General features: G+C 36.1%; 2 protein-coding genes and 1 long non-coding RNA gene across 6 annotated transcripts in view; 2 read left to right on the forward strand and 1 right to left on the reverse strand.

Moving 5' to 3' along the window:
• mgarpb (mitochondria localized glutamic acid rich protein b) lies at positions 1-12871 on the forward strand. Its single transcript, XM_079895992.1, has 8 exons — positions 1-151; positions 2791-2894; positions 2998-3070; positions 5317-5598; positions 9170-9850; positions 9989-10065; positions 11289-11338; positions 12640-12871. The coding sequence occupies exons 1-6, from the start codon at positions 79-81 to the stop codon at positions 10030-10032; spliced, it is 1257 nt and encodes a 418-aa protein (XP_079752118.1). The 5' UTR covers positions 1-78; the 3' UTR covers positions 10033-10065; positions 11289-11338; positions 12640-12871.
• LOC307154605 lies at positions 6840-7653 on the reverse strand. Its single transcript, XR_013820400.1, has 2 exons — positions 7044-7653; positions 6840-6983 (listed from the first exon to the last, which is right to left on the reverse strand). It is a non-coding gene; the product is annotated as an uncharacterized lncRNA (long non-coding RNA).
• The window catches only part of elf2b (E74-like factor 2b (ets domain transcription factor)), a 23550-nt gene continuing 8681 nt past the window's right edge, over positions 12554-27422 (forward strand). Inside the window, exons 1-3 of one of the 4 annotated variants that reach the window (XM_079895942.1) lie at positions 12554-12881; positions 22000-22120; positions 25020-25224. In XM_079895942.1, coding sequence (XP_079752068.1) covers positions 22046-22120; positions 25020-25224 — 280 coding nt within the window. In that variant the 5' untranslated portion in view covers positions 12554-12881; positions 22000-22045. Of the gene's footprint in view, positions 12882-14085; positions 14352-19525; positions 20456-21999; positions 22121-25019; positions 25225-27422 lie in introns of those variants that run through there. The other 3 variants (XM_079895944.1, XM_079895943.1, XM_079895945.1) reach the window with 3 other exon arrangements.

Below are 27422 nucleotides of genomic sequence, written 5' to 3' on the forward strand. Positions count from 1 at the left end.
TTTAAAAGGCTGAGAGACAGGCTTGTGGAGAGTAAATCTGTCAGTAAGTCAGATTCTTGGTTCACAGCAGGAATAATAATGTTCTGCAGAGCGGCTTGGCAAAGACTTGCACCTCTGGCACGCAAATCCATCACTCCTTTACTCAGCAATGGTAAGAAAACATCCGTTTACAATGGGTACATACCAGCCTACACTTCACAAAGAGAGTTGTTACAAAATATGCATAAACTATAAAATATGAAGTTGAAAATTTGAAAAAGTCATCGTACCTTTTAAGGGTGTGTGTGTGTGTGTGTCAGTGGTTTACGACTTTTACCCCGATCCAGAACATTGAGTTCTGATGTTTGTGTTATGTAACAAATGAGATATGCTCATCATATTCAAGTATGCCTAAAATATAGAAAATACAACTTTATGTCTGTTTATAGGGATTTCATAAATCATATCAAAATATGACTTCCTTCAAATATTCCAAAGTTTTATCTGTTTATTGTAGTGTTTTTTTCTTCTTTGATTTATCGGTTTGTATGAGCCTACAATATTTAGAATATTATTTGCTCTGTTGTGCTTATTTTTATGATTTGTATTGTAATGCAATGTTTTATATGGTATCATTAATATTTAGGCTATTGCACATATTTACATAATGATTTGTAAGAACGTGGGAATGAATATATTATTTGTTTAGCACCCTGCATTCCAAAGGAAATCAACCAAACTGGAAACTCCCATTTTAATAGCTGCTTTTCTTTTTTAAACACTTTAAATGAAATTACAGATGTAGAAATATGAGTTAAGATAAGGAGATTAAGATATAGAGATTGTTGTGATAAGTTAAATGTTATGAAATGTTTACAGTGAGTTCAAGACTTTTTTTTTTAATGGACAATGTTTCATTTCAAAATGTTTGAGTTTGTTTTTAATGCAGAGTTTTCCATAACAGATAACAGCGACATAAACCCTCTCCTGCTCCAGTGCATCTGTGGGAAATAGCTGGGTTTGATCTGTTTAAATATAATTTCCTGTCAAAGGATTCACTCAGTTTGAACTGCATGCGCCTTCATTATTGTTTTCAAATATAAAGATCTTCTGGCCGCTTTAACTTTGAGGGCTAATCGTTTTTTTTTTATGCTGACTCAGCATTTTGTGCATGATTTAACTTTTGTATTCACAAAATCTGTTCAGGCATTTCCTAAAACCACCCAAATATTTGAAGAGGGCCGTATGCAGGGCTCTCTGCCAACATGAATTTGCCTAGGGTTCTGCACGTTGACATGCCGTCTCCACCCCAATGGGGTTAAATTTATGCCAGTGTTTATGTATACAGCTTTCACTGTTTTCAGAGAGCATGACTGCACACATTGTCCTGGACACCTGCTGGTCTACCTTCACCTTAACAGTGTGTTGACGCAGCCGTAAATGAGATTAAATGTATAAATGAGGCACAGGACACCTTGGTGCAGACAGACACCTTATTATTCCAGTCGTTCCTGAAATTCATGCTTTGTTCTATTGGACTTAATGGAACTATTTAAAGTCCAGATTTTGGATCTGGATTTTGTGACACTGTAGTTTTGCACAGACGCTGCATGTCCGGTGCATGCGCTCCTGTGGGATTAAATGTTGCTCTAGAGAGAGGCTAGGAGGGGCGGTTTTACAGTGGGACATTGTGTTCTCTTCTGCTGCTTCACTGCAGCTACACAGAGGATGTGTGTTTGCCTAAATGAATGCACAAACACAAAAGCCCGAAACACATGCTTGCTGTATCAGGTTTGCCTGGTCCCCTGTAACTTTGCAAGCTACTTAAAATTTCCACTCATCAAACTCATCCACTTAAGTTGATAAGTGACGCAAACAGTGCATCAGTGCCCGCCGCCTTGTTCAGCAGCACCGGTTCCAGAAGTATTTTTTTCCGTTCATTTTTTCCCATTGGGATTTTAAAGAAGTCTATTTAAAGAGTTATATGAACCAAAACAATCAGCTACACAGCAAATCACAAATGATTTGAATTAAAAAAAGTTTTTGTAGTCGGACAAAAAGACAAAGACAAGACTTAACTTCATAAGGGCAACATGGCGATTACATTACATTCATACTACACAGATTCATACTATATAGAATGCACTTTTCTTAGCAGTTGTAAAGTAATTATTATATACTCAAAATAAGTATTATCAAGAGAGTATGCGATTTCGGATAGAGCCATTGACCCAAATACTAATTCACAGTGCTTCAAAGTCGGTCCCAACTTCTGGTTCACGTTGACTTTTAAAAAATAAATAAGCTGGAATAATGCGGGCTGAGACAAATATCATGTATATAGCTCAACCTCATTGATCACAGTTGGTCTGTCTTTAAAGTTATCATTCAAAATCAATTTTCCTATGATGAAAATGAAAATTAGTTTTTACTTTCAGAACCCCACTGTTGCACTCTTTTGTTCCACAAATGATTGAAATGACATCACAACTGAGGGACAGTACACATTTTTTAACAATTTATATAAATACATTTTTACATAATAAATATTGAAATGGTTTACTCAGTCCCCTTTTTTTTTTTTTTTTTTTTTTCAGGAAAAAATACTGCAAAGTTTTGATCATGTTGATAATTTAGAGGCCGTAGAAATATAATACAGTAGGCTTTCTAGGGGTAATAATAAAACATTGTAATGGATTTTCATATTTAAAAATTTGACTGATGGATGGTGAGGGGAAAACAGACTCAGCTAGCCTCAAAAATGCTTCATACGTTTTTATGTGATGCGTTTCTCTCTTTATCTTCCAATAGCTGTATTCCCTATACGACAGATGTCCTTCGGGCTACCGGCGTCCGGGACAAACATGGCTTACATGTTGATTGGTGGAAGCTCACTTACTGCTGCTCTTGTTTATGTATGCATTTTTACTTCTTTCATCCTGTTTTAGAAAACTTTGGAAGTATTAATAATAATAATAGCATCCATTTATGCTTTTTCACCCCCTTTTCCTCCTACAGGCTTATAAGACAATAAACTCTGACAGTGCAAGATATAATGAAAGAATCGCTCAACTCGAGGCCAGACCAAAAAGTAAGATTTTTTTTTTTTTTTTTTTTTTTTTTTTGCTGTAGTGGTTTTGTTTTTGCTGATGTATACCTGTTTTCAGTTTGCCTGTTAGTTAATCTTTCATCATCAGTAAAGCGGAATAATTTACACAGACAGTTGGGATTAGATTCCCATTCAGAGTTCTTTATTCCTGGCTTCATTGAATTGATGGGTGCTGCGAGTCAGGCCTGTTCTGGTATGTGTGTGTTTCTGCAGTTCCTCAGGCGTGATCCTCTTTCTGCAGTTACCCAGCAGCCAACTAAGCTAGCTACATTTAGAGCAGATTTCACTTGTTTACTTCTCTTGCTTGCGTGCTGTTAACCACCTTACTTTTTGTTCTCCCATTAGGTGAGGAAGGTGAGTATAAATTTAGCCTGTCTTAACAGCATGTCTGGTTTTTTTTAAATGCACTCAGTCAGTAGTCAATAACAACTTTTCTATACATTTTGGTCTGTCATCTTTTAGTTTTTTTGCCTGCAGCAACATGTTTCACATATCTCACAAGCACTTTTCCAAAATTAGTTGCAAAACTTGTTTTGGCATTAGCAAACACTTTAAAGTAAGCATGATTGATGACACTAAAGTGAACTTAGAGCTTAGTAAAATGCTTTTATATTATCATATTAACTTATACTTACAGTTCAAAACTTTTGGGTCAATACATTTTTTTTTTTTTTCAGCAAAGATGCAATACATTGATCAAAAGTGACACTAAAGACATAACAAATAGTGATAAAAAATAATTTCTATTTCAAATAAATTATGTTCTTTTGAACTTTCTATTCATCAAAGAATCCTGGAATTTTTTTGAAGGATTGTGTGACACTGAAGACTAATAAACATCACAGGAATAAATTGCATTTTAAAATATATTAAAATAGAAAACAATCATTTTAAATTGTAATAATATTTCACAATATTACTATGTTTAATATACAATACTGTTTTTTTGTTTAAATAAATGCAGCCTTGGTGAGCTTAAGATACTTTTTTCATTGACCCCAAACTTTCGAACGGTAATATGTTCAACATATATCATAAATCTGATTTCATGATATCACTTATAATAGCCATTTATTAAAGGGATAGTTCACTGAAAATGTTATTCCAAGCCCAACTAATTGTATATAATCTTATATTCTTACTTGAATGAATGTAATATAATCATATAGCTCATTTTACTTTATTATACATATAGCTTTAATTGACTTTTTTTTTTGTATTTTGTCACATTGTATGACTTCAGAAACAATTAGAATAAAGCTCATTAGTTGTATACTACTTTTTTCATTATTTTATGGTACTTCTGTGTCCTTCATGGAGCTTGAAAGATCCATTTCCCATTCATTGCAATTGCATGGAAAAGACTGATCACCACCGTCTTCATACTTTCTTCCTTTTTTTTTTGGTCCATGGAAGAAAGAAAATAAATACTGCAAAATGTATATTTTTGTGTGAACCAATCCTTCATCTTGCATTTATTTGTTTGATGTTTGCTTGGTGATGGGTCTGCATTATCTTGAGCCAATCAAGCATCCATGCAGGTTCTTTATAATCAAATCAAAACCTATTCCGAGGTATTTGGCAAGTATGGTTCACTTTAATCTCCCAATAAAGTTTCTAATGCTAACTCTAAGAGTTTAGACTCAAAGTCGGTTGAGCCTGCTGCTAATCTTAATGAATGGTTTCCGCTGTGCATCGTCTTGTTCTCGTAATCTCTAATGTTGTTCTATTAAAGGTATATTTCACCAAAAAAAATGACAATTCTTCAAGTTGTTCCAAACCAGTTTTTTTTTTCTTCTGCTGAACACAAAAGAAGATATTTTGAAGAATATTTGTAACCAAACAGTTGATGGAACCCATTGACTTCCATAGTATGAAAAATGAAACAAATAAAAATAAAATAATATATATACTACTGAAGTCAATGTGGCCCATCAACTCTTTGGTTACTGACATTCTGCAAAATATCTTCTTTTGTGTTCATCAGAAGAAAGCAATTCATACAGGTTTGAAACAACTTGAGGGTGAGTAAATGATGACAGAATTTTTGGGTGAACTATCCCTTTAATGACAGATGAAATTAATGAAAAATCTTTTGTTGCTAACCCTCTTCATTTAGTATAAGAACACTTTTGCTAAGTCTGCTTTATCTTCTTAATCACAACTGATCATGGATTTTCTTTGGATCATTTTGCCTTTTCTTAAAGTCCTGCTTAATGTATTCCAAGTAGGAGCAGTGGCCACCTTGGCCGCAGTAGAAGAAGCGGCTGCGATTGTGGAAACCGCAGTTGCTGAGAACACCACTATTGTTGAGGCCACAGCAGCAGAACTCGTCGTAGAAGTGGTTGATGCGGAGGCTGAAGAGATCCCAGAACATGTGGATGCAGCAATGGAGGTTGAGGCAGAAACTGCCATTGCACAGGCAGTAGCAGCTGAGGCCGAGGAACCAACTGCACCTGTTGTTGAGGATGTTGCCGCTGAGACTGCGACTCCTATTGCAGAGGCAACTGGTGAGGCGTCTTCTGTTGAGGAAGCAGCCTGAATACTGAGCAGTCTAGATGTAAACCCCGATGTGAATCTTCCCAACCCCACTTGGAACGCTCCATTAAGTTGTAGAGACTCCCTCTGTTGTGCTCCTTTTATCCGATTGACTGTGTCCTCTGAGCAGAAAGAAGTGTCCTTTTTCAACTTGTGAACTCTAGGGTTCTAATCCCACATTTACAGTGAGGAGGAGAGGTTGAGGCTGTACAAAAACCATTTACTTAAATTGCAAGTGGCATTTTTATTATTCCAGTCTGTGTTTTGACTCTTGAAAATTTTATATATAGATCACATCTGTGTTTTTTAACCTCTCCTCCTTCACAACCAGTGGTTGTGCCTGCTATAATACTTGTTGCCATGCATGACATACCCTCACTCATGCGTGTGCAGTGCAGGGAGACATTTGTCTTAACTCATATTGACAAGGTTGTTGTTTTTTGACGACGAGAACATGCGAACATTTTATGGACACTTGCCAGAGTTGTGATTCATTCAGATTCCAGTCCAGTTGATAGTTTTGAATTGAGTAAAATAAAAAATGCATACACACACACACACACACACACACACACACACACACACACACACACACACACACACACACACACACACACACACACACACACACACACACACACACACACACACACACACACACACACACACACACACACACACACACACACACACATATATATATATATATATATATTTATTATTTTATATATATATATATAATATTATTATTATTATTATACAATATATATATATTTTTTTACACACTTACACTTACAGTGTATATTGTATGTATGTGTATATAAATTACATGTGTGTATATAAACACACTTAATTTCCCAGAATACCTTTACCGACTTTCTGTGGGGCGTGGCCAAATTTTAAACGTGTCTGACCTACTTTGAAGTCTTTCTATACATGCATTCCAAACCACCATGGTCTTATAAGCAATTCTGTCTTCAAGGGAGATCTTTTATGTTTTATCATTGTTTTTCCACATGTGAATACTGACTTCTCTCAGCTTTTGGGATGGAAGCAAACCCCTGTGCCTATTACCGAACAGTTAATCATCTCTGTGAATATCTCTTAACCCTCTGGTGCTTCTCACATGGCGGTCAAAAATAAAATGAATGTACTATATTTCAGTTCAGTTCAGTATTCTATTTGTATTTTTAGCTGATTTTATGGTACTAAATTATGTTTATGCAGTAGTTATAAATAATCCATGTATTCACTTTTTGAGAATAGACCTGAAAATTAAATTTCCAATTTAAACCATCATAAATCTTGAATGCTTTGAAGCGCATGACTTAAGTTTGGTCTCTTTTTAAAGAAGACACTTGGCAGATTATTTCTGAAGTGAAAAATTAAAAAAATTTTTTTTTTTTTTAAAGTTTACGTTTATTGTTATGAAAAATGCAATATATATTTTCCAAAACATGTTTTACTCTAAAACTGTGAGAAGATCAAGGCCGTAAATCGAAACAAATTGTGTTCCAAATTTGAGGTTAATATCTCCAAAAATGAGCTTTCAGTAAGGTTTTGTTTGGGTGCAGTACCAAACACTTCCACTAGATAAAATTAATTTCCCATTAATTTCCAATGTGGTCATTTTTGTATTCTGCGAGGAATATAAGTGTGACTATTTTTTTTTTTCTCAGGACCATTTAACCTTTTTGAATCATAATTTGTGTGTGTGTGTGGTGTGTGTGTTCACGTAACAAGTGCCAAAACATTACCACATTTCATACCATTCTGATGCAGTAAAAAATGTTTAAAAAAAAAAACAAACGTAAAATTTTTCAGTCAATGATGACTGAAGAGCACCAGAGGGTTAAAATGTGAAATATCACAAGGAAACATTGTTCCAGTGTCACTTACACGTCATAATACTTGACACTAGAGACATCTGCTCTTATTCTCAATGCTGTTTTTGGAATTTAGGCTCGACCAACTCAGAATTTATGTTGATTGTAGTTTTTCAAACTGACTAAATGTATTCCCAAAATAAAGTGAAATATGCTTATTTTTGGAGTCTGAATTCAGTGCCATTTTTGCATTTTTTTTTTATATCACTTTACATCATGAACTGTAATTTAAAAGAAAAATAATGAACAAATCATAATACTTTTTTCTATGCTGTAAGTGTATTTACATTATATTTTGTATTTCTGTATGTTGTGTACATTAGTAGAATAGCTCCTATTGTGTTTTCAATCAGGATGCTTTGCTTATAGTTTAGAACATCTGCATGCTTTACATTTTTTCACAGTCCTGTAAGTACAGATTAAACCCACCTCTTCATGTTGGCAAATGCATCCCGATTGTTCCTCCTAAAGTCTACTGTATGCAGACTTGACACAAATGTTTTCAAAATGGCTTGATTATGACTTTATTCGAAGACGCTTTAGGCATCTCTTACATTTAATCTGGGTAAATCTCTTTTATGTGTGTTGATTATTTAATCATCTTAGAGATTTATGCCACTTATGGCGTTTTAAGGAGATTTCCTACCACCTTTAAATCCAGCTTTGAAGATTGCACAATCTTTCCATTTCATGTCCTACATTATGTGTGCTCTTCAGTAAAAAGCACTCAGCTGCCCCCTGCTGCTCTGGGTTAAACTATGTATTGTAGAAATATTGTATAGCCACCCATATATTGCAAACAAAATTCAAGGACTTGAACATGAGGACATATCAGATATAAATTTTTAAATAAATCGTTAAATACATGTTTCCATCCAAATGAAATATTCTGAGAAACTGTCAAACGGAAGATCTAATGAGCTTGACATATAGCAAAACCTTGTGTGGGAAGATTTTGACCTCACTTTTGTAACGTTTTCCATGTTATTTTACTGTAATATAATCTTATAATATAATACCCTCATTAACTTGTTATTGTAGTGTTTTACAAGTTTTTAAGTTAGGATAAGAACATACAAGCCTTCCTTTAAAATTTTAATACTTACCTTGAATCAACCAACGAATTCGGAGAAAAAGCATTGAAAATGTATTTTTTAAAATACATTTCACTGTTTAAATTGCTTATGTTCCTCTTTTGTAAGTCGCTCTAAAAAAAGTGTCCGCTGAATGCATAAATGTAAATCAGTGCTATTTTATAATAATTGATATACAGATTTTGTAAATACTTGAATTTGATTTAATTATTATATTTTTGTTTTGTTTTAAATTTTGTTTAAAATTTGTGTTTTTATAAAAAAAATATATATTCAGTTAATGTTTATACATATATATATATATATATATATATATATATATATATATATATATATTCAGTTAATGTTTATCTTATTTCAAATAATGAAAATGTTTTTATGGGTTTTAGTTATTGATGATAAGCCTGATGTATACATTCCAAAGGATTCTTCAGAATTTCCCTCAAATTCAGAGAAAAATAAAATAGATGGAAAATGCTAAAATAAAGTCCATAGATTCAACTTGATGCCTACTTATTGCATATTTACCTATATATTTCTGTTATAAACTAATCTTGTTGCAGTTATCCCGATGTCTGATCTACTGAGCGCTGTGAAAATCCTGGCTGGATCTACAGGGGAGATTGCAGCTGCTTCAGTTGGAGATCAGCACCTGGTGGCCACATTGAGGTTGGCTGAAGACAACAATTCTGTGGAGATCCTCAATGGGCTGGAGGTTGTTGAGGTCTCAGCAGAAGTGCCTGAGGAAGCTGAGGTTGAGGAGCCCATGATCGATAGATCCGATCTGAAAACAGAAGGAGGAGAACTGGAGGAACTGCCTTCAGAGCTTCAAGCAGTAGAAGAAACTATTGAAGTGGGAGATGACCATGTCAAGTCTGAGGCAGACAGCCCTGTTGAGGCTGAAAGCCCTGCTTCATTAGAGGAGGCCTCTGTTACAGAGATGGAGAATATTTTGGAATGGGAAGAGTCATTGAGTCCTGAGGGGATGTTGTCAGAAGATGATACCATCTCTGGACCTGCAGAGGTGACGTCAGAGACGGTCAAGGCAGTAGGTCAACAAACAGAGGAAGATAAAGCATTATGTCATGAGCCAGCCTCAGAAACAGAACATTCAGACCTCACAGCGCCACCAACAGACCTGGAGGAAGCACTACAGGCCACAACAGAGGCCGCAGAAGAACTTGCTGAGGAAATGATGCTGGATTCTGTGGAGGAAGCTAAACCAGTTAAAGCATCAGAGGAAGGTAATACAATTATATTACCTTAATGACTCTCTTTAGACCAGGTTGTTACCCAAACAAGTATTCTGATGTAGCAATCCAGATTCCACACATACACATTGGTTTTGGACATTCAGTCATCATGTGCTTCTTTTTCCACAGCTGTTGAAAGTGGAAATGTTACGATGACCATGGCACAAGCCTGACGTGAATGTTGCACAGGACCGGCGACACAAAAAGCAAGTGAAACCCACAGAATATGTAACATGGAATACATTATGTTGAAGTTGAAGGAATAGTTCACTTAAAAATGAAAATTCTGTCATTATTTACTCACCCTCAAGTTGTTCCAAACCTGAATGAATTTCTTTCCTCTGCTGAACACAAAGGAAGATATTTTTGAAGAATGTCGGTAACCCATACCATGGAAGTCAATGGAGTCCATCATCTGCCTGGTTACATTCTTCCAAATATCTTCCTTTATGTTCAGCAGAAGAAAGATATTCATTCAGGTTTCAACTTGAGGGTGAGTAAATGATGACAGAATTTTCATTTTCAAGTGAACTATTCCTTTAACATGCAGTGCTGTAAAAATCATGAAAAAAATTACTTGTTGTTACAACTCACAAATTACTTGTTTTAAGGGGGTGACATCGATGACCCCTCCAGATAATTTTTTTCTCTTGACTATATGGCTCGAAATTTCATCTCAACACATTTAGTATATGGCTATGCTCTTCTTAATTTTGCATTTCATCTGAATATCAATATTTGTGAGATTTAGTCAGTCAAAACAGTTCTGAAGTTATCCAATTTTGTGTCTTTGGAGCTCTGTGACTCTGTGTGATTGTATTATATGAATATCAAAAGTTTTTATGTTTTTTGTTAATGAGAGATTTGTGTGGACACAATAATGTTTTTAGATTTTGGAATAAAAAAAAAATTGTTTTAAAAAGAAAAGATCAAATTTTACCCTCAGAATTAAGGTCCCAAGTGGCATGTTATTAAACGTATCATTAGTTTTAATTTAATTTAATACTTGCTGTAATTAATTGGATTATTATTTAATAATTGAGTTAGATGTATATTTCAGTCATCTTCGCTATTCATTAAAGCCTGTAGGCTAACTGAGTTAATTCATTGAATTCAATTTACATTCATAGTGTTGCTATTATCTTCATTATCTTCAATTCAAATATGTTAAATTAAATATGTATATTAGTCATACCTTTCAAATGAATCTCTTTTATGGGATTCTTATTTGGTTATTCAATTATTCAACTAAATTGTCAAAACTATTTTAAATAGAATTGATTTAGAAATAAAAATGTTATTATAAAATAAATATGCACAGTTCCTCTGGCTTACCTATAAGCAAATATATACTTTTAAAATACAGTATATCAAACAGATTTGCTTGTTCAATGAGTCTGAAGTCATGTTTTCTTTTTCTCTTTTTCAGATAATCAGTGCTGTATTTGTCACATCCACTCCCACATTTCACCGCCAGAGGTTCTCATAAGCTTGTGTTGTTCCTCCTTTTGTTTCTCGGATCAATGTATTTTGGAAAACTGATTAAAACTTTTCAAATATTGACAGCTGTGATGCAGTGTATACTTCATCGTTGTATAATTATTATGCAGTTTTTATAAATATTAGACTTGTCTCTTTGAAATAAAGAACAGGCATATATCTACTCGATCTATCTTTCAATCATTCACTGTACAGTGGTGAAAGAATGAAAAGATAAACAAATACATTCAATGATCACACAACATCACTGCTGGAAACATAATTTAATTTAATTAACTTTTTTTTTTAAATAGACTATTATGTGAATGTTCTGTATAGCTACACCTAATGATATAAATCACCTTTCCCCACATAAAATATCTTCATATGAATTTTAGCCTATGTAGAATACCAATCAAATTTTGGTTTTATCAGTATTAAGTTACATCAGAAGTCAAACAGCAGAGGGCGCTACATATATATAGGTTATATGTTGTTTCAGTTGTAGACCATACATTTATGTTTTTCTCCTATGATGATTATAGGCTATTAATTTTGCCTACAACCTCCCCTAGTAACATCTGCATTTTACCAGTTTCTGACAAAATGGCAAAATGTAGAATCATTACGTTTGAAGTGTTTCACTATTACTTTAGAATGTATGGCAGTCTGTTCCTTTTTTAAATTCCCATTTACAGTGACTTTTACTTTCGTTTTCCGGTCCAAATATAGGCCTACATTTATTCTATAGGTTTGATTTTGGTTTGAGGGTTTTATCACCATAAAAACGTTCCTGTTTTATTAGTATTATTTTACCAGATTGTGACAGGAATGTCTACTTTTCCTTTTGAAGCTTAACTCTGCTTGGTTACTTTTACATACAATATTTCCAAAGCATTATGCACGAAAAAAAGTAATGAACAAGAAAATGAACAATAACATATAACAATAAAAATTAAAACATTTTTTTAAATAAGGTGCTAATTAATAAATAAAAATAAGATAAAAAATAATAAATATATGCCAGATATTTTATATTTTATAATATAAAACAGACATTTGTCAAGATATTATGAAAAACTGCTGTAATATACATTGATATAGTCTCTTGATCAAGGCAGTAGTTGGTTTCTGAGGGTATATTTTTCTCCATTTCAATCCCTCTCTCTCTCTCTCTCTCTCTCTCTCTCTCTCTCTCTCTCTCTCTCTCTCTCTCTCTCTCTCATTCTACTACATCATGACTCTGACCTGGATCTTCTGTCTGCAAACACAAACCCTCCATGTCCTCTCTGCTCGATCAGTGTAAGGGAGTAGTGTAGTAGGTCTTGTGTTAGAGGCCCGTCACAGTCAGTGTAGTTCAGTGTGTCTGTTTAGACCCGTGTATGTGATGATCAGGTGTGTGTGTGTGTGTTAGAGCTTAGCCGCTAACGGCCACAGTGTGACGAGCTCTAGCCCACCAGAGCCACCAAACTCAGTTTCTTATACCTGTGTAAACCAAACAAGTACAGAGTGTGGGTTTCATTCGGAAAATCAGCTTTTCAAGGTAAGAAATCTACTTTTACGCTGTCCATACGCCGAAGAAGCATTAGCAGGGACTATGCGGTTATATTAGCTTAGCTCTATGTAACGAATCTATTGAGGCACTTTACGGTGCTATTTAGTGTCGCTTTACAGTATAAAGAGTAACTCCGACATGTATACAAATGTTTTATCGATTATTTGTTTGAAAGTGCCTATATTTCTTCTGTTGTGAGCTCCTCTGTGGCGTATTTGCTGGCTGGCTAAGCTAAATGCTAGCAGAGAGTTGACAACTAACCATTTAACGTTTCGCTTCGGTGTTCATATCTCTGGTTTCCTCTAAGATTAAGCTTTTTATGGAAGTAAAGTGGTTCAAAAATAACATTTTCAGCATTGAAATGTATCGCTGGTTTGGTACTATTGCAATAATGTCAGATGATCAACTGTTCACAAGGTTTTTATTTCTTAAAGTGCACACGAATACTATAAATTATGGTTTTCCTTGTAAGGAACTGAGATAACATTTGTGTGTGGTATTTCCTTCAATGTTTATATTGTAACGCCCACTTATTTGGAGAGAGTACAGCAGGATCAGGGCTTTGTGTTAGTCACTGTTGTAAACACTGATTTTACTCACTCTCATGGTTGGATGTCAGGATTGTATTTGCTGGCATGTAACTTACAGTGAAATGCAAACCTCTGATAAGATCTCATATGCAAGGGATTACTTTTTAGTGTTGAAATTATGCCACAGACTTTTCTTCTAAGGTTTGATCGATTATCTTGGCAAGGTCACTGACCTCTACATTTGGATCAGGGACCCTATGGGGTCCACAAGGGAGTATTTGGGGGTCTGTCCGTAGAAATGTTTTCAGAAAAAGTGGCCAAAAAATAAAGGAAGTTAGATTTAAACAAATAAACAATAAATTAAAACAAATGTATGAATACATAACTATAACAGTACTATGACAAGAAGGGAAAAATGCAATAATGTAGTTAAATCGAAATGAAAATATTCGTGAAAATAATATAGACTTTTTTTATAGTATAAATTGGGTCTTTATAAAACAAACTATATAGATATCTTTTAAATGATTTAAGTTGGGGTTCCTTTACACGAGGATGATCATATTTGTGGCATATAAAAGATTGAAACTTCATTTAGACTGCTGAGAGTGGAGGGAAGTGCTGAAGTCAACAACAGCGGACTTTGATCTACCTCAGCAGTTGCTGAATTCAAGCGATAAGGTCTTTGAAAGGTGCAGATTTCTTTGCCCCATTAGGAATTACATCTCCATGACTGCTTCCATATCACAGTATGATGATACATTTTCTTAAAGCCAATGAAAGATTGATTATTGAGACAAATGAGCATGCAAAGATTGGGGAGATAAATTCATACGAGGGTGGAGCGTAAAAGCATGTGTGTGTGCGCGATGGATTATGTCCTGTGTGCGGTCATTGCAGGGTTGCAGATTGAATCCCCTTGAGTAGGGTGAGTTTCTGTTCGTGCTTTCATTGAATTTAACTGTTTTGTTTTTTCCTGCTACCCACATCTCTGTGTTCCAGTAAACTGATTTGGACTTTATCATAGGGGGATGTTTAAATGCAAATAGGCATAGCAGATGATATATTATGTTGTCATGGAAGCAACGTGAATAATAAACCCATAAATGTTAACTGAATTTGACTTTCTTACATGCTCTAAGACCAGGATCATGCAAAGAAATTAAATAGGGTAAACATCATGTTGATTTCGTGTTGACTTAAAAATTAAGATGGCATCAAACTGGGTTTCCCTGCTTTTCCAGATGCTCCGAGATCAATAAAGCGGGGTGTGGTTCAGTGCTCTTTGGAACCACAATTATTTCATGTGAAGCCTTTGCTCCCTCAGAGTTGCCATTGCATGGCATTGTTTGTCAGATAGTTTTAAAGCTGTAATATCGTTCAATTTCTTAATTATTGATTTAACTGGGATAGTGATTGATCTTCTTGTATCTTCCCCAGTTTTTCAGGGGTTTTTTGTGGAGTTTTTTTTCTTGATGATTTTAAATTGAAGTTCTGTCACAATACTGACTCGCTAGAAGTTGGACTTTGTCATTTTAAACCCCTTGACTAGTGATCTCCATTGAACTATATAATTTATATATTTTTAAATGCCTGCATCAGTGATAATTTAGATTAAGGATGCTAACGATTAATCGACGATTGATTAATTGTCGATAAGAATTGAATCGATAAAACGTATCAATGGTCTATTTTATCATTAAAGGAGAACTCTGGTCAATTTTAACATTGAGCTCATTTTTTTGTAAATTTGGAGTGCTGTCAGTACAGAGAACAACGAAAAAAATCGGTGTTGCCTACACCGTGTTATCCTCTTTAAAATTTGCACCCTGTTGACTTCAATGGGGCAAGTTTTAAACCTGCTTTTAGCCTCTTAACATCCTTGATGTGTCATTACAAGTGCCCAGCCATGTGAGTGATTCCTTCAGAGTGAACACGGATGAATCTGACTGCAGTAGATGTATAATAATCGATTGTCGAGTTCACGCGCATAGGTTTAGTACCTATGATCACGCGCGTGAACTCGACAATCGACTACTGTGGACTTCGACCGAAAACAGGAAGAAAATACAGGTATGTGCGCTGGCTGAATAAACATAATTTTTATTCATATCTTTCACATCTACTGCAGTCAGATTCATCCGTGTTCACTCTGAAGGAATCACTCACATGGCTGGGCACTTGTAATGACACATCAAGGATGTTAAGAGGCTAAAAGCAGGTTTAAAACTTGCCCCATTGAAGTCAACAGGGTGCAAATTTTAAAAAGAGGATAACACGGTGTAGGCAACACCGATTTTTGTCGTTGTTCTCTGTACTGACAGCACTCCAAATTTACAAAAAAATGAGCTCAATGTTAAAATTGACCGGAGTTCTCCTTTAAAGTAGTTTTGAGGTGCGTGCGGCTCATGCGCAAAACACATGCAGCAGACACACGAGGAAAAATTAAGTGAGCGGGCCATAGTTACGTATTCTAAATGTATTCATGTCTTCAAGCCATGTAATGGATTAGGTAGGCTAGCCATTTATTTTAAAACGCAATTAACCACTGGTTCAAAAAACCCTCCAAACAAGTGATTTTACTTAACATAACATAAGAACTACTTAGCCTGCTTGTGTAAATGGCACAACAAAAGTACATAAAATAAACAAAAAGTAACAAGAGTTTGTTGGATGAGTGATCTTGCAGCGTTGTTTCAAACCAATCCAAGCGTGCTCCAGCTGTAAAACAGTGTCCGATTGCCACCCGTCACACCCAAGATCCAGTTTCCATTAGTTAAACTTTCAAATGAATTTGTGAAAGACTGTGTCATGATCACGATGCAATCAGATCCCGGAAGTCCTATAGCTTTAGCCAAGCGTCATGTCATGTCACTCTGTGATTTACGCATTGTCTTGTTGTGTTTGGGCTTGTTCAAGACCACCTGTATGCGGTCTTTACTATGGTTTACTAATGTCTCGTGAAGTTACAAACAAAAACGTGGCGAAAATCATTGTGTATACTGTTTTTACACGTGCATCAGTTGCGCATATTCATACAAATACTTAATAGTTTGGTCTGTAACTGAAACAAATATGCCTGTTATATTCTGCTAGTCGAGACCTTTTTGACGATGTATGACAGGTCTATCTGTTATTTTACAAATCATATTTTCATCTAAAGTAGTTATTTTTTCACTATATGAAAATAGAGTACTCCTAATATGTCAGCACATTTAAAAACACTTGTTTAGTGATGGTCATATTTCCTATATTCACTGTAAGGCCAAGCTTCTAAGCTTTAAAACGATATGTATTTTGTGTTGGTTATGCGAGTGGTTAAGTTAGTATGCTGATAACTTATGCCGAGTTCACACTGCACGATTTTCAAAGTAGTCAGGACTGTTCTTTTCACACTGCGTGACTATCTGGGGTAGCATTCAGTTGCTGGTGTGTTCATGCATGATGGATCGGCGACAGGAGGTTTCACACTACGTGACTTTACAAAAGAAAGAATGGCCGACAACTTCTGTCTGACCTGCAAACTACATTTCATAACCAAATCATGTGTGCGCGAGACCGAAATTGATAAATGATAGCCTGCAAGAAGATTGCGATTGAAATCGGGCCTAAAATCGTTCAGTGTGAACTCGGCATTAGTGGCGCCTCCACTTCGGATTTAAGAGTTTAAGGTTAACGATCAATTGATTGTTAATTTAAACCATGATCGATTAGGCCTATAGGAATTTATGTAAATTGACATCCCTAATTTAGATCAATTAGATGTCATATTTCATATTGAGTATTTAAAAAAATATATATAATTTTAATTTAAAATATGTTAGATCTGTTGAAACTTTGACTAATTTTTTTCATATTACTCAAAAAATGAATAAGCCCACTGTGGTGTAAAAACAATAAAGCATGAAAAAGTCAGAGACTTTTACTTCATTTTTGAATTTGTATTATGTATTATTTTAAATTACTTTAGACTGTCTCTTTAAAATGATAATTTTTCTTATTGATCAGATGGAAAATAGAAAAAGCCTCCGCTCATCCGTCAATAAAGTCTTGTAGTGAGGTGCTGCTAAACTAAATCATCATTGAAAATTGTACAAATACAGCAGCCGCACACTCAAAAACTGTGCAAAATCAATTTATTAGCAAGCTTTCGGTCTTGCGACCTTCTTCAGGCTTATTGATCAGATGAAAATAAATAAAGCAAGCCCACTATGGTGTATAACATGAAAATGTCCAAGGAATGAATAATTTTTGTATTCGCTGTAGTTTAACTTGCTCACACAACCCTTACCAGATGACTGCAATGCATTCTGTGCACTGCTGTGGTGGACTGTGGGAGGCAATGAGACCGTTCCCTGAACATAACCTGCCATTATATTTTTTAGTCATCAAATAGCTGCTTATGAATGCAGGGAAATTTGTCTGCTTTGTGAACCAATTTTGCGCAAGGTCAGTCAACATTTGCTCTGTGTTTGGCTCAAATATTTGACCCCCACTGACTCATGCACAGTTTCCCATCTGCACTTTTGTGTGTGATTCTGTTCTGAGTCGTTATATCAAAATGAAACTGCCATCTTTATTAAAATTGCCATATTATTTTTGTCCTAGGAGCAGTTTGTTTTGTTGCTAGATTTAATGAACATTTAAAGAAACAATTCACCCAACAATAAAAATTCTGTCATTATTTGCTCAAACTTGAGCTGTATGATCTACATGTGGAGCACAAAACAAGATGAGTCAAAATCTGCTACGGAATACCTAATTAATTAATGCAAGCGCACAGAGATCAGAGATGGTTTCCTGTTCCTATTGTTTGCAACATCAAATGCAAACAGACTTCAAATCTCAAAAACTGCTTGCAGCCTTGTACACTCACAGATAAACTGTTTTCGATGACGCTCAAATTGCATTAAACATCGTAGCCTATTTTAGGTTGCTCCTGCTAACGCGCATGTGCAGTCTCAAACGCGCACACTTTCCTTCTCCCATTTTTATATTTAATATTGTGAATTAACCGTCTTATTATATACATTTTTTGGTCAGACTCGGCTCAGAGAGCAGAGATGATCGCAAATAAGTAATGCTACTGGCCATGGCACTGAATGAGTAATTTTTATTATAGTTCAAAAGGGCAAACAGTCGAAGTTATCTTATTATGTGAGTTGACTCGAGAAGATACAAAAAACTGCAAAACTGCAAAGTTGCATTTGTCATTTATAACCGTGACAAGCAAGTGAACTTTTGAAGCTGGGATAATGAGTGGATTAAGCATGCTCTTTCAATCGTCAAGAGAGGAATAACATGGATGGAACTTTCTTGGCAAGGAGGATTATGGATCACAGTCTGGGAGAAGGCTACTAACATTAGCCTTGCTTATTGACTTGTTAATAGCAATTTGCTGTGGAACATGTGCCGCTAGGGTCCGGTCGGGTCGGGTTAAACTTTCAAATAACTAAAATTACATGTTACTCAGAGACTGACATGTTTGGTTTGTCAAAAATGTTACATTCAGCTGTCACAAATTCGTTGACTTTTGAAAATCGAACTTATTTTTTGCCAGGAAAGGAGTGGTTTTGAGGCACAGTTGTTTTTATTGTCTCTTATAACAACAATCTTTTATTTCAACCCATGAAAATGCAGATCCTGTAATACATAATAGTGAAAAATCACCTTTTAAAACTGTTGTTCCATTACCCTTCAGCAGATTTTGACTTAAGACTCTGAATATAATGCAGTCATACTTTTATAGAGCCTTCTACTTTGAAGGCTCTTTGCCATTGTAGGCTTTTATTTTATGGTTAAGAGCAGCATAAACATTGTTTAAAAGATTTCTTCTTGTGTTCCATGGAAGAAGGCTACAGAGTTGAACTGAATCTAGTAAAAACAGAAGTGGGTTTTTGTCAGTTAGGTGATGTGTTTTGACAGAGGCGAGATTCTCATTGAGAAATAATTCGTTGCATCTGGAGGACTTTTGGGTGGAGGCTGGATTTTGGCGTCCTCTGCGTGTGTGTGTTTCTAAAGGTGGGACGTTGCATCACTGGAGAGTCTGTTGAGGACACAAAAGCAGCGTTGTGCCCTGGTCATGTGATGCCTGTTCGGAAAGCTCAGACCATGTGATCCTGCCTCACAGAATGCTGAGTCGAACTTACAAATGCTGCCTCACCCTTGAGATGTGAGCATGATAGAGTGAACGACTGAGAAGAGAAAGATACAGCGCCATTAAAGAATGAAGACATAGAGGAACAGGTGTGAACAAGACGGGAAACGAAAGCAATAGTGTGCCAAATGCTACGGTGTGCAGACTACGTGCACTTCTCTGATTCGGTCCTTTACTCACTCTTTCCCTGATGGTGCTGTGGGGAGTGTGGCTGTCTTCTGTCGAGTCAGTTTGTTGGAATGTGGAGATTTTGCAAGGACATGAAGCGATGGCTGAAGTGGACCAGGAACGTCTTAGAATGTGTCCTAGGAAATTGGGATTCGTCTTGGAATGGAACAGAAACGCTGTGGAATTCCATGGCTGCACCAGGAACAATAGGTTGGAAACAGATGAATTACTGCTTGAACTTCCTTGATGCTATCTAATAACACAGCTTGAGTTGAATTGAAACACCCTTCAAGTAATAGTACACTCATCAAGCTATTCAGCCAGAAGATGATGAGTGATTGTAGGCTATGCAGGAATTTGAAGTAATTTCTTTATATTTAAAGAGCTTAAAGCACAAGTTGTTATTTCACAGCCGTTATGAGGGAAGCTCTAATGGGGAAGCTGAAAGAAACTTGTCATTTTGTGATTTGCGGATAACATGATCCAGATGCATCTGTGAGGAAGTGTGTCTCACATTTAGTTGCCACACCTCTTCGCCCCGGTGCAGACCTTGTGACTGCGTTGCTGTGGCAATTGAACAGGGAATTTATCAGATGACTTTAACAATTTTCAGTGTCTGTCATCACCATGGTGTTCTTTATTTACTCTTTGCGATTAATGAGAGGAAAAGCAAACATCCGTGGTGCCATGAAGACATGTTATGCGGTGTAAGTTCAATTCTTTCATTTACTCTGTCTGGCTCATGTGAGTTTAGCAGAATTTTCATACTGTTCTTCTTCATACAATGCAACTGAACGCAGACTAATTTGTTGGATCTCCAAAGGTGATGAAAAAGCACCATAAAAGTAGTCCATGCGGCTTGCAGCGCAATCGGTTACCACAACAGACAACACACATGCCATTATTTGAGTGTACATGAATGAGTTTTAAGAGCTGTGGTGGAGGGTACAGTTGTAAATGAAACTTAAATGTTTAGTCTCACACAATGCTATCGGAGGACTCCAGAAGACTTATGTTGTAATGAAATGAAACATCTTGGCTAAAAATATATATTTGGGACAATTTCATTTTAATATTATTAGCCTTTGATTGAAAGCTTTTTTTCTTACATTTCCTAAGTGATTTGATTGTTGATCGGTAATTTTGTTTAGTTGCCATTATTTCTATGGCATCTACGCTCTGAAAATCTTTAATGTAATATTTTAAAAACTATGCAATGTATGTAATTATGCATAAATTGACTTTAAAAACTATTCCAGATAGAGATTTGGCTTTTTTGACTCAATACTACTAGTGAATAGTAAACGCAATACTAACATTGATATTAATAAAAATGGCTTTTGGCTAATATAAGCCTTTGTGTACCCTGAAACGACAAGCTGTTCTTGGTCTTTTCACAAGAGAAATGTTTCGTTTTTGTTTGTTTCCTTTTGTATCGCATGAGATTTCAAATGCGTTTTGCTATTTCTTGATGTCAGTGTTTTCGTTATCTTATGTTCAAGTAATAGTTTCTATTCACATTTTCTCTCTCTGAAAACCGAGGCTGATAATTTTAGGCTGATGATTTTCAGTAACTGGAATTTTAATGCATTGCTAGTCATATGGAATACTTTTATGGTGCTTTTTGGTCATTTTTGGAGCTTTACAGCATTTGCCCCTTTTCACTTTTATTGCATTGAAAAGAATGGCGAGAAGTTGAACATTCTGCCTTACCTCAGTTTTTGTGTTTCTCTTATAAAATAAAGTCACACAGGTTTGGAAAAACATGATGGTGAGTGTATAATGACAGAAGTATCCCTTTTATGTTCAATGGTCTGAGCATGTGCGTGCTGCCGTTTTATTGTGTCACCCAGTCACTTTAGCTGTCTGGTAGAAAAGTCACTCAATAATTCAGCTGCTAGTCTGTCCCGCTGACGTTTCTTGTTTCTCTCCCTTTCTTTTTAAGAAGGTGTATTGAGAAGGACTGGGAGAATTTTGCAGCTGTAATAGTTCATTTCAGCTCCACAAACAAAAGCATGTTGGCTGTTGCCATGGCGTCAGTGTTTCACAGACAGGCTTCCTGTTTTGATGTTCGGTTACTTAGCAAGAGTGTGTTTCCTGTTGAACCAGATTGACAGAACTGGAGAGCGGGTTGCTTTGACTCTGCACATGAGGTTCATGAATGTTTGAGATGTGGTGTTTCTTTGGAGTGACAATGATAATTATTTTTTACTTGATGTCTTTTGTCTCTTGTCGTGCCGTCCGACTGCAGTCCTGGAGTTTGCCACAGGGGGTCAGCAGAGTGTGGGGCATGAGTCATGACGTCTGTGGTGCTTGTAGACAGTGGAGGAGCAGTGGTGGAGTATGTCACTGCAGTGGACGACCATTTACCGGTAAGAATTTCACAACTACAAAACTTTCTTTAAGCATATTTGCCGCTTTTTTTAAGTAAAAATCAAGTTTTTAATGTTGTCTATACGTCTATGTGGTGTTTGTAATATGCTTTAAGGAAAACCATGTGCAAATTCATCAAAAAACGCACTTTACCAAAACACGGTTTGAAACCGCCCTTGTTCTCTACATCACACACATGTTGTAACCAATCACGTCAACGTGGGCGGGATTTAGCATATCATTAACTACGCTCTGTAGCAGGGGAGTCTCAAGTAAAGCCTGGTTATCACTGTATGTTTTTCTGTTGATATGAAAACTTGGGTACATTTAGCAATATAGTGGGTGGATTATGTGATGTATATTACGATGTTATGATATGCTTTTCCTCCACTGATGTTCCAAGTTGTTCAAAGCGTTTCTAAAGATACTGTTTTTTAGAAGGCAGCTGTCTGACTCTGAGACGGCGAACAGGAACATGGTTTGTGTAACATTAGCAGCACATTATTAGCTGTTTGATAACATAGTCAAGCAAAAGGCTAATCATATCAATTACCGTTATGTGTCTGATGTAGAGAGCGATACATAAAATGCATTACCATTCTGATACATCATGTAGACGAGCCTTTATAATTCACTCACACACTTCTTCTGAACATATATGACTGAATTAAACCAGTATTTCCACTTGCCATTGTGTAGCGTTTATTATGGTAAAGTTGACCAAGTGGATCTCTGAGCTGGTGCGAGTGAGTGGAGGCGGCGACTAATTTGCATATTCATGGATCTGACTAAATGACTCAAGGCAAGGATGTGGAGTTACATTCCTGCTATTTTAAGGCATGAATAAATTATTTTCACAAGGAAAGAATGTTTAAATGCGTCATTTTGGTGATCAAAGATGAGTTTAAAGGCATAAATTTGACCTCAGGGGGACTTTAAGTTGCTGCTAGTCTCATATCCACAGCCCACTTGGCTGATGTATATTGCACTCAAATGTTGCAATATGATTGGCTGGCATTACACAATTTGCAGGAATCAGGCTTGCCATAGTCTTGCATATTTTTGTCTACTGGCAAGAAGTTTGTCAACTTTGTAGTTTATTATGTCAAGAACTGTCCAAAGATCAGACAATCAGATTAGAGTTTGCCAGCTCATATACATCAGGTGATCCGTGAGATGGAACAGTAACGTCTTATGCTGAGAATAGGGTGCTCCTTTTTTGAGGCACAAGCAAGAAAATAAAAATTTCTGGAGTGCACCAGGTTACTCTACCACTCTTGTGTGATCAACTTTAGTTCAGTATTATGACGTGACATTTAAACGGAGAAATGAATGAGAAAATTAGATGGCAGGTCTTGATTTTAACGCGCCATTTCCTTTACATTACAAGGAACACCATTCCTGAGCGGGTTTTGACTAAAAATTACGAAGACAAACTTTAACTTACACAAATGAATTGTTCACCACTAGACTAGCTTTTATTTTTACATTTTCAGTTTAAATTTTAGTTTTTGTAATTTTGTGATGGGCCTTTGTCATTATTAGTTTTAGTTTTTTATATTTTCTAATTTTAGTTTTAGTACTTCAACTTAGTTATTTTGTTTCAGTTAGTTTTCAAAGTTTGTTTCTCATCTTATTTTTATATTTTGTTTTATTTCGGCTTTATTTCAGTTACCATTTAAAAAAAAATAAAAAATGTTTAGTTTTAGTGAACAGTAACAACACTGATGTGCACTAACAAAGTAAATAGTCACATCAGTTTTGATTTCATGTGGACTTTAAATGTTTTAAAAAAAGCAAATTGTTGGTCAGGCCAACTTTTCATGTAAAAGTGAGCAGTTTTTGGTCATAATTTAAGCTGCAAAGTGGATCAAATGTAGCCTGGCTAACGTCAGACCTCGTCTCATTGAGACGTGGTCTGGGAACCACATTTTCATTTTCTCGTATTTGAGGCGTGGTTTACGAATGCAACAGAAATTCGACGAGGAAGAAGACGAAATAAACTTGCGTTCTAAACTACTTGGAACACTATCTAAGGCTGCGTCGAAAGGTAACTTCGCGTCTGATGCCATGTTGGATCCATAGATATAAACAAACTGCTTCGGTGTGTCGCATAGACGTCATCTTCATTTATATATAGACGTCATCATCGTCTTGCTGCTCCCTCCCCGTTCTGTGATTGGTTCCCTTTTTGAGGGGAAAATCTGGTCCATGGTGTCCAGGCTACCTAGCAGCGTGAATAAAATCGCGCTGCGCGCAAGGCAGCATGAGGAAACCCAGGCTAGATCAAATTTGTTGCCAATAGTAAAAATTCTGTCTACGCAAGACAATGTTTGGGACATCCCATGAATATCAGCTTATGATATTTATTTTCCAGTATATGTTAAGGAATTTTTTACACCAATCATGATTCATGAATTGGGAAGTCCACACCACAGCTATAACAACAGAGGAACAATATGATTGGAATCTCTTCCAGAAAGATTTTTTTCCAGCTGATATTAAAAGATCAATCAGAATCCAACTGACTTTAAAGAGATTGAGCATTTAAAGCAGCAGACAACTTAATAGTCCGTTTGTGTGGACGACGCTCATGTTAATAGTGATAATAGTATACTAGTTAATAGTATGATACAGTATATATACATTTAGCCCATCGACCACCCTATTGGCATTGGCCATCAAAAATCAATATCGATCCGATCGACCACTACTAATAGTAGTTATCTTAATAGTTTTCTTTCTTAGTGTGAAATGACCCTTTAAAGTTTTGTAGAACTCAAAAATCTTGTTCATTATAATTTTACAGCAACTCTTGAAATCTATATCTGTTAGAATTAATGTTTGGAATGTTTAGTTTTCTTGTTGATCATGATGACACCTCTGTTCTCTGTGTAGGAGGAGGGTGTATATGAGGTTGAGGGAGAGATGGAGGGAGAGGTGGAAGGAGAGGAGGAGTACCCTGCGGTGATCGTGGAGCCAGTGCCCGGTGCGCGGTTGGAGCAAGGCTTCGCTGCTCAGGTGCTGGTGTACGATGATGAGACTTACCTGATGCAGGGAGTGGCTGAGGAGCAGGAGGTGGAGACTGAGGTGATGGAGACAGGTGAGAACACCGTTCCAAACATAACGATTCTCAGCCAACCTGAGAGCACACCTGACCAGGACATTTTCATGCCTCATTAACACTTCATGGACACACATACACAATCTTTAATGAATGCACTCTAAACATAAATGTTAATAGATAGGGCTGCATTGTTGTTCTGTAAAAGTATTATTATTATTATCAATTATAATTAATAAATACTTTTTTATCTTGCAGGATTGCAATTTAAAACAGTATTATATTTATTTATTGATTAAATTTTTGTCAATAAAAATAATAATTTATAATTATAACAAAATGTTTATTTATTGTTATATAATTATAATACAATATTAATAATTTATCATTATAAATGTATAATAATAATAATAATAATAATAATAATAATAATAATTTATCAATAATTTATACATATATTATTGTTGTTGTTGTATAGTCATATTAAGAGGGGGGGTATTTTTTTAAAAAGGTTTTTTTTTTTTTTTGCCTGTAAAAAATACCTTTAAAAAAAATATTTTCTAGTTCTTGAAATGGATTTCAATACAAAAGCGCTGTCGTGTCGGTTCATGATTTGTTATATCAACTTCTAGCTGTTCAAAACATGAATGAAATCCCAATTAAAATGTCAGATAAAGAACTTTTTTTTTCCCCACACACTTTTGTTCACATGAGCGAAATGCTCTCTGTTCTAGCGATTGCGTGGTCAAATATTTTGAATCCTGTGATATCCAGCATAGAGCTGTAATCGGGCCTTAAAAGTTCGGCCCGAAAAGGCCCGAGCCCGACAGAGTTTTGCCCGAGCCCGACAAGTACATTTTGATTGACAGCTTTTTAAAAGCCCGAACCCGTTTACAGCCCGACTGTCCAAAAGGCCGTCTATCAGCAGTGATAAGAGTGTCGGAGAAAAGCGCGGACACGCGCTTCACACCGCGAGCCGGCACACGCACCACTCGGCGGAAAAGGGAGAGAAAGAAAAAAAGAGACTGCGCCGCACGCACACAGCAGCACCTTTGTCTTTCGTAAAAAAAAGAGTAATTTATACATTTTTTAACATCATTTATTCATGACTAACGGAGCTAGAGGCCACTTGGAAGTTGTAACAAAGAAATAAAATAAGTCCTTCAGAGACCAGCCTCCATTTCACCTCCTCAAGATCCATTTTCACGCTAATCTAAACACATCACCTGACCGCTCATTTACCACGCAACCCAAAGCGCGAGCCCGAGCCCGGCCCGAGCCCGTGTAAAATAATAGAAATTAAGACCGAACCCGACCAAACCCGTCGGGTCCCGTCGGGTTCGGGCAAAGATCTTCAGCTCTAATCCAGCAGTTGCTGTTGCCAGTGAGACTTTGTGAAGCCAACGTTTGGAAAACATCTGACTGTGTATCCAGCATTATGCATTTGTAAACCTTAATCGCTCTAACAAAATACTTCATGATGGACATTGATGCATATTAAATGCTGCAGTCTCAGGCATGGGGAGAGAGTTGACTTTAACAGTTGAACATTGCTCTCTCATGCCTGTTATGTCAGTGATTAGGTATCCTGTTTTTTGGTGCATGCAGACTCTTGTTTGTTATTATATGTAGTTTATGGAATGCCATCCCTATGGGCTGGGAGTTATGGGCTATTTAGTGATGCATCATTTCAGAGGTTAACCACATAAGCATAATTCTGCTATAAAATCAACCTTGTGGCACAAAGATAGCTTTCTTGTATTGGTTACAGTTACTAGCAGTCAAACACAGGGCTACGCTTCTATTTTTACAACCAATTTCTGCGTTTAGAACTACATTTTACTGATCTAGCAGAGATTGGCACTTTGAAGAGAGAGTTCACCCAAAAGGGAAAGTCAACATTTGTTCACACTCATGTTGCCCAACCCATAGTAGATTCATTTGTTCATGGATCACAAAAGGAGACGCTTAGCTGAATGTTAAGAACTGACAGCCTCATTCACCATTCACTTTTATTGTATGAAAAAAAAAAAAGCAATGGAAGTGAATGACGTCTGGGTCTTCCTAGCATCTAATTTTGTGTTCCTCTGAGGAAGTAAGCAATACTGGTTTGGAGCAACATGAGGTTGAGTAAATCATGGATAAAATCGTGTTTTGTATAGATTTGGTGCCAAGGCCCTGTCAGTGATGGGTCTCTACTGGCCTCTTGTGGACATTCTTTGAAGGTCGGTGCAGAA

Source organism: Squalius cephalus (genome assembly GCF_949319135.1).
Source record: "Squalius cephalus genome assembly, chromosome: 2".
Taxonomy (NCBI): Eukaryota; Metazoa; Chordata; class Actinopteri; order Cypriniformes; family Leuciscidae; genus Squalius; species Squalius cephalus.

Coding starts and splice junctions, on each gene's coding strand:
- mgarpb (XM_079895992.1), top strand. CDS start 79: ATGTTCTGCAGAGCGGCTTGGCAAAGACTTGCACCTCTGGCACGCAAA. Junction 3,071..5,316: donor ACTCGAGGCCAGACCAAAAA/GTAAGATTTTTT, acceptor ATGTATTCCAAG/TAGGAGCAGTGGCCACCTTG. Junction 5,599..9,169: donor TCCTATTGCAGAGGCAACTG/GTGAGGCGTCTT, acceptor ATCTTGTTGCAG/TTATCCCGATGTCTGATCTA.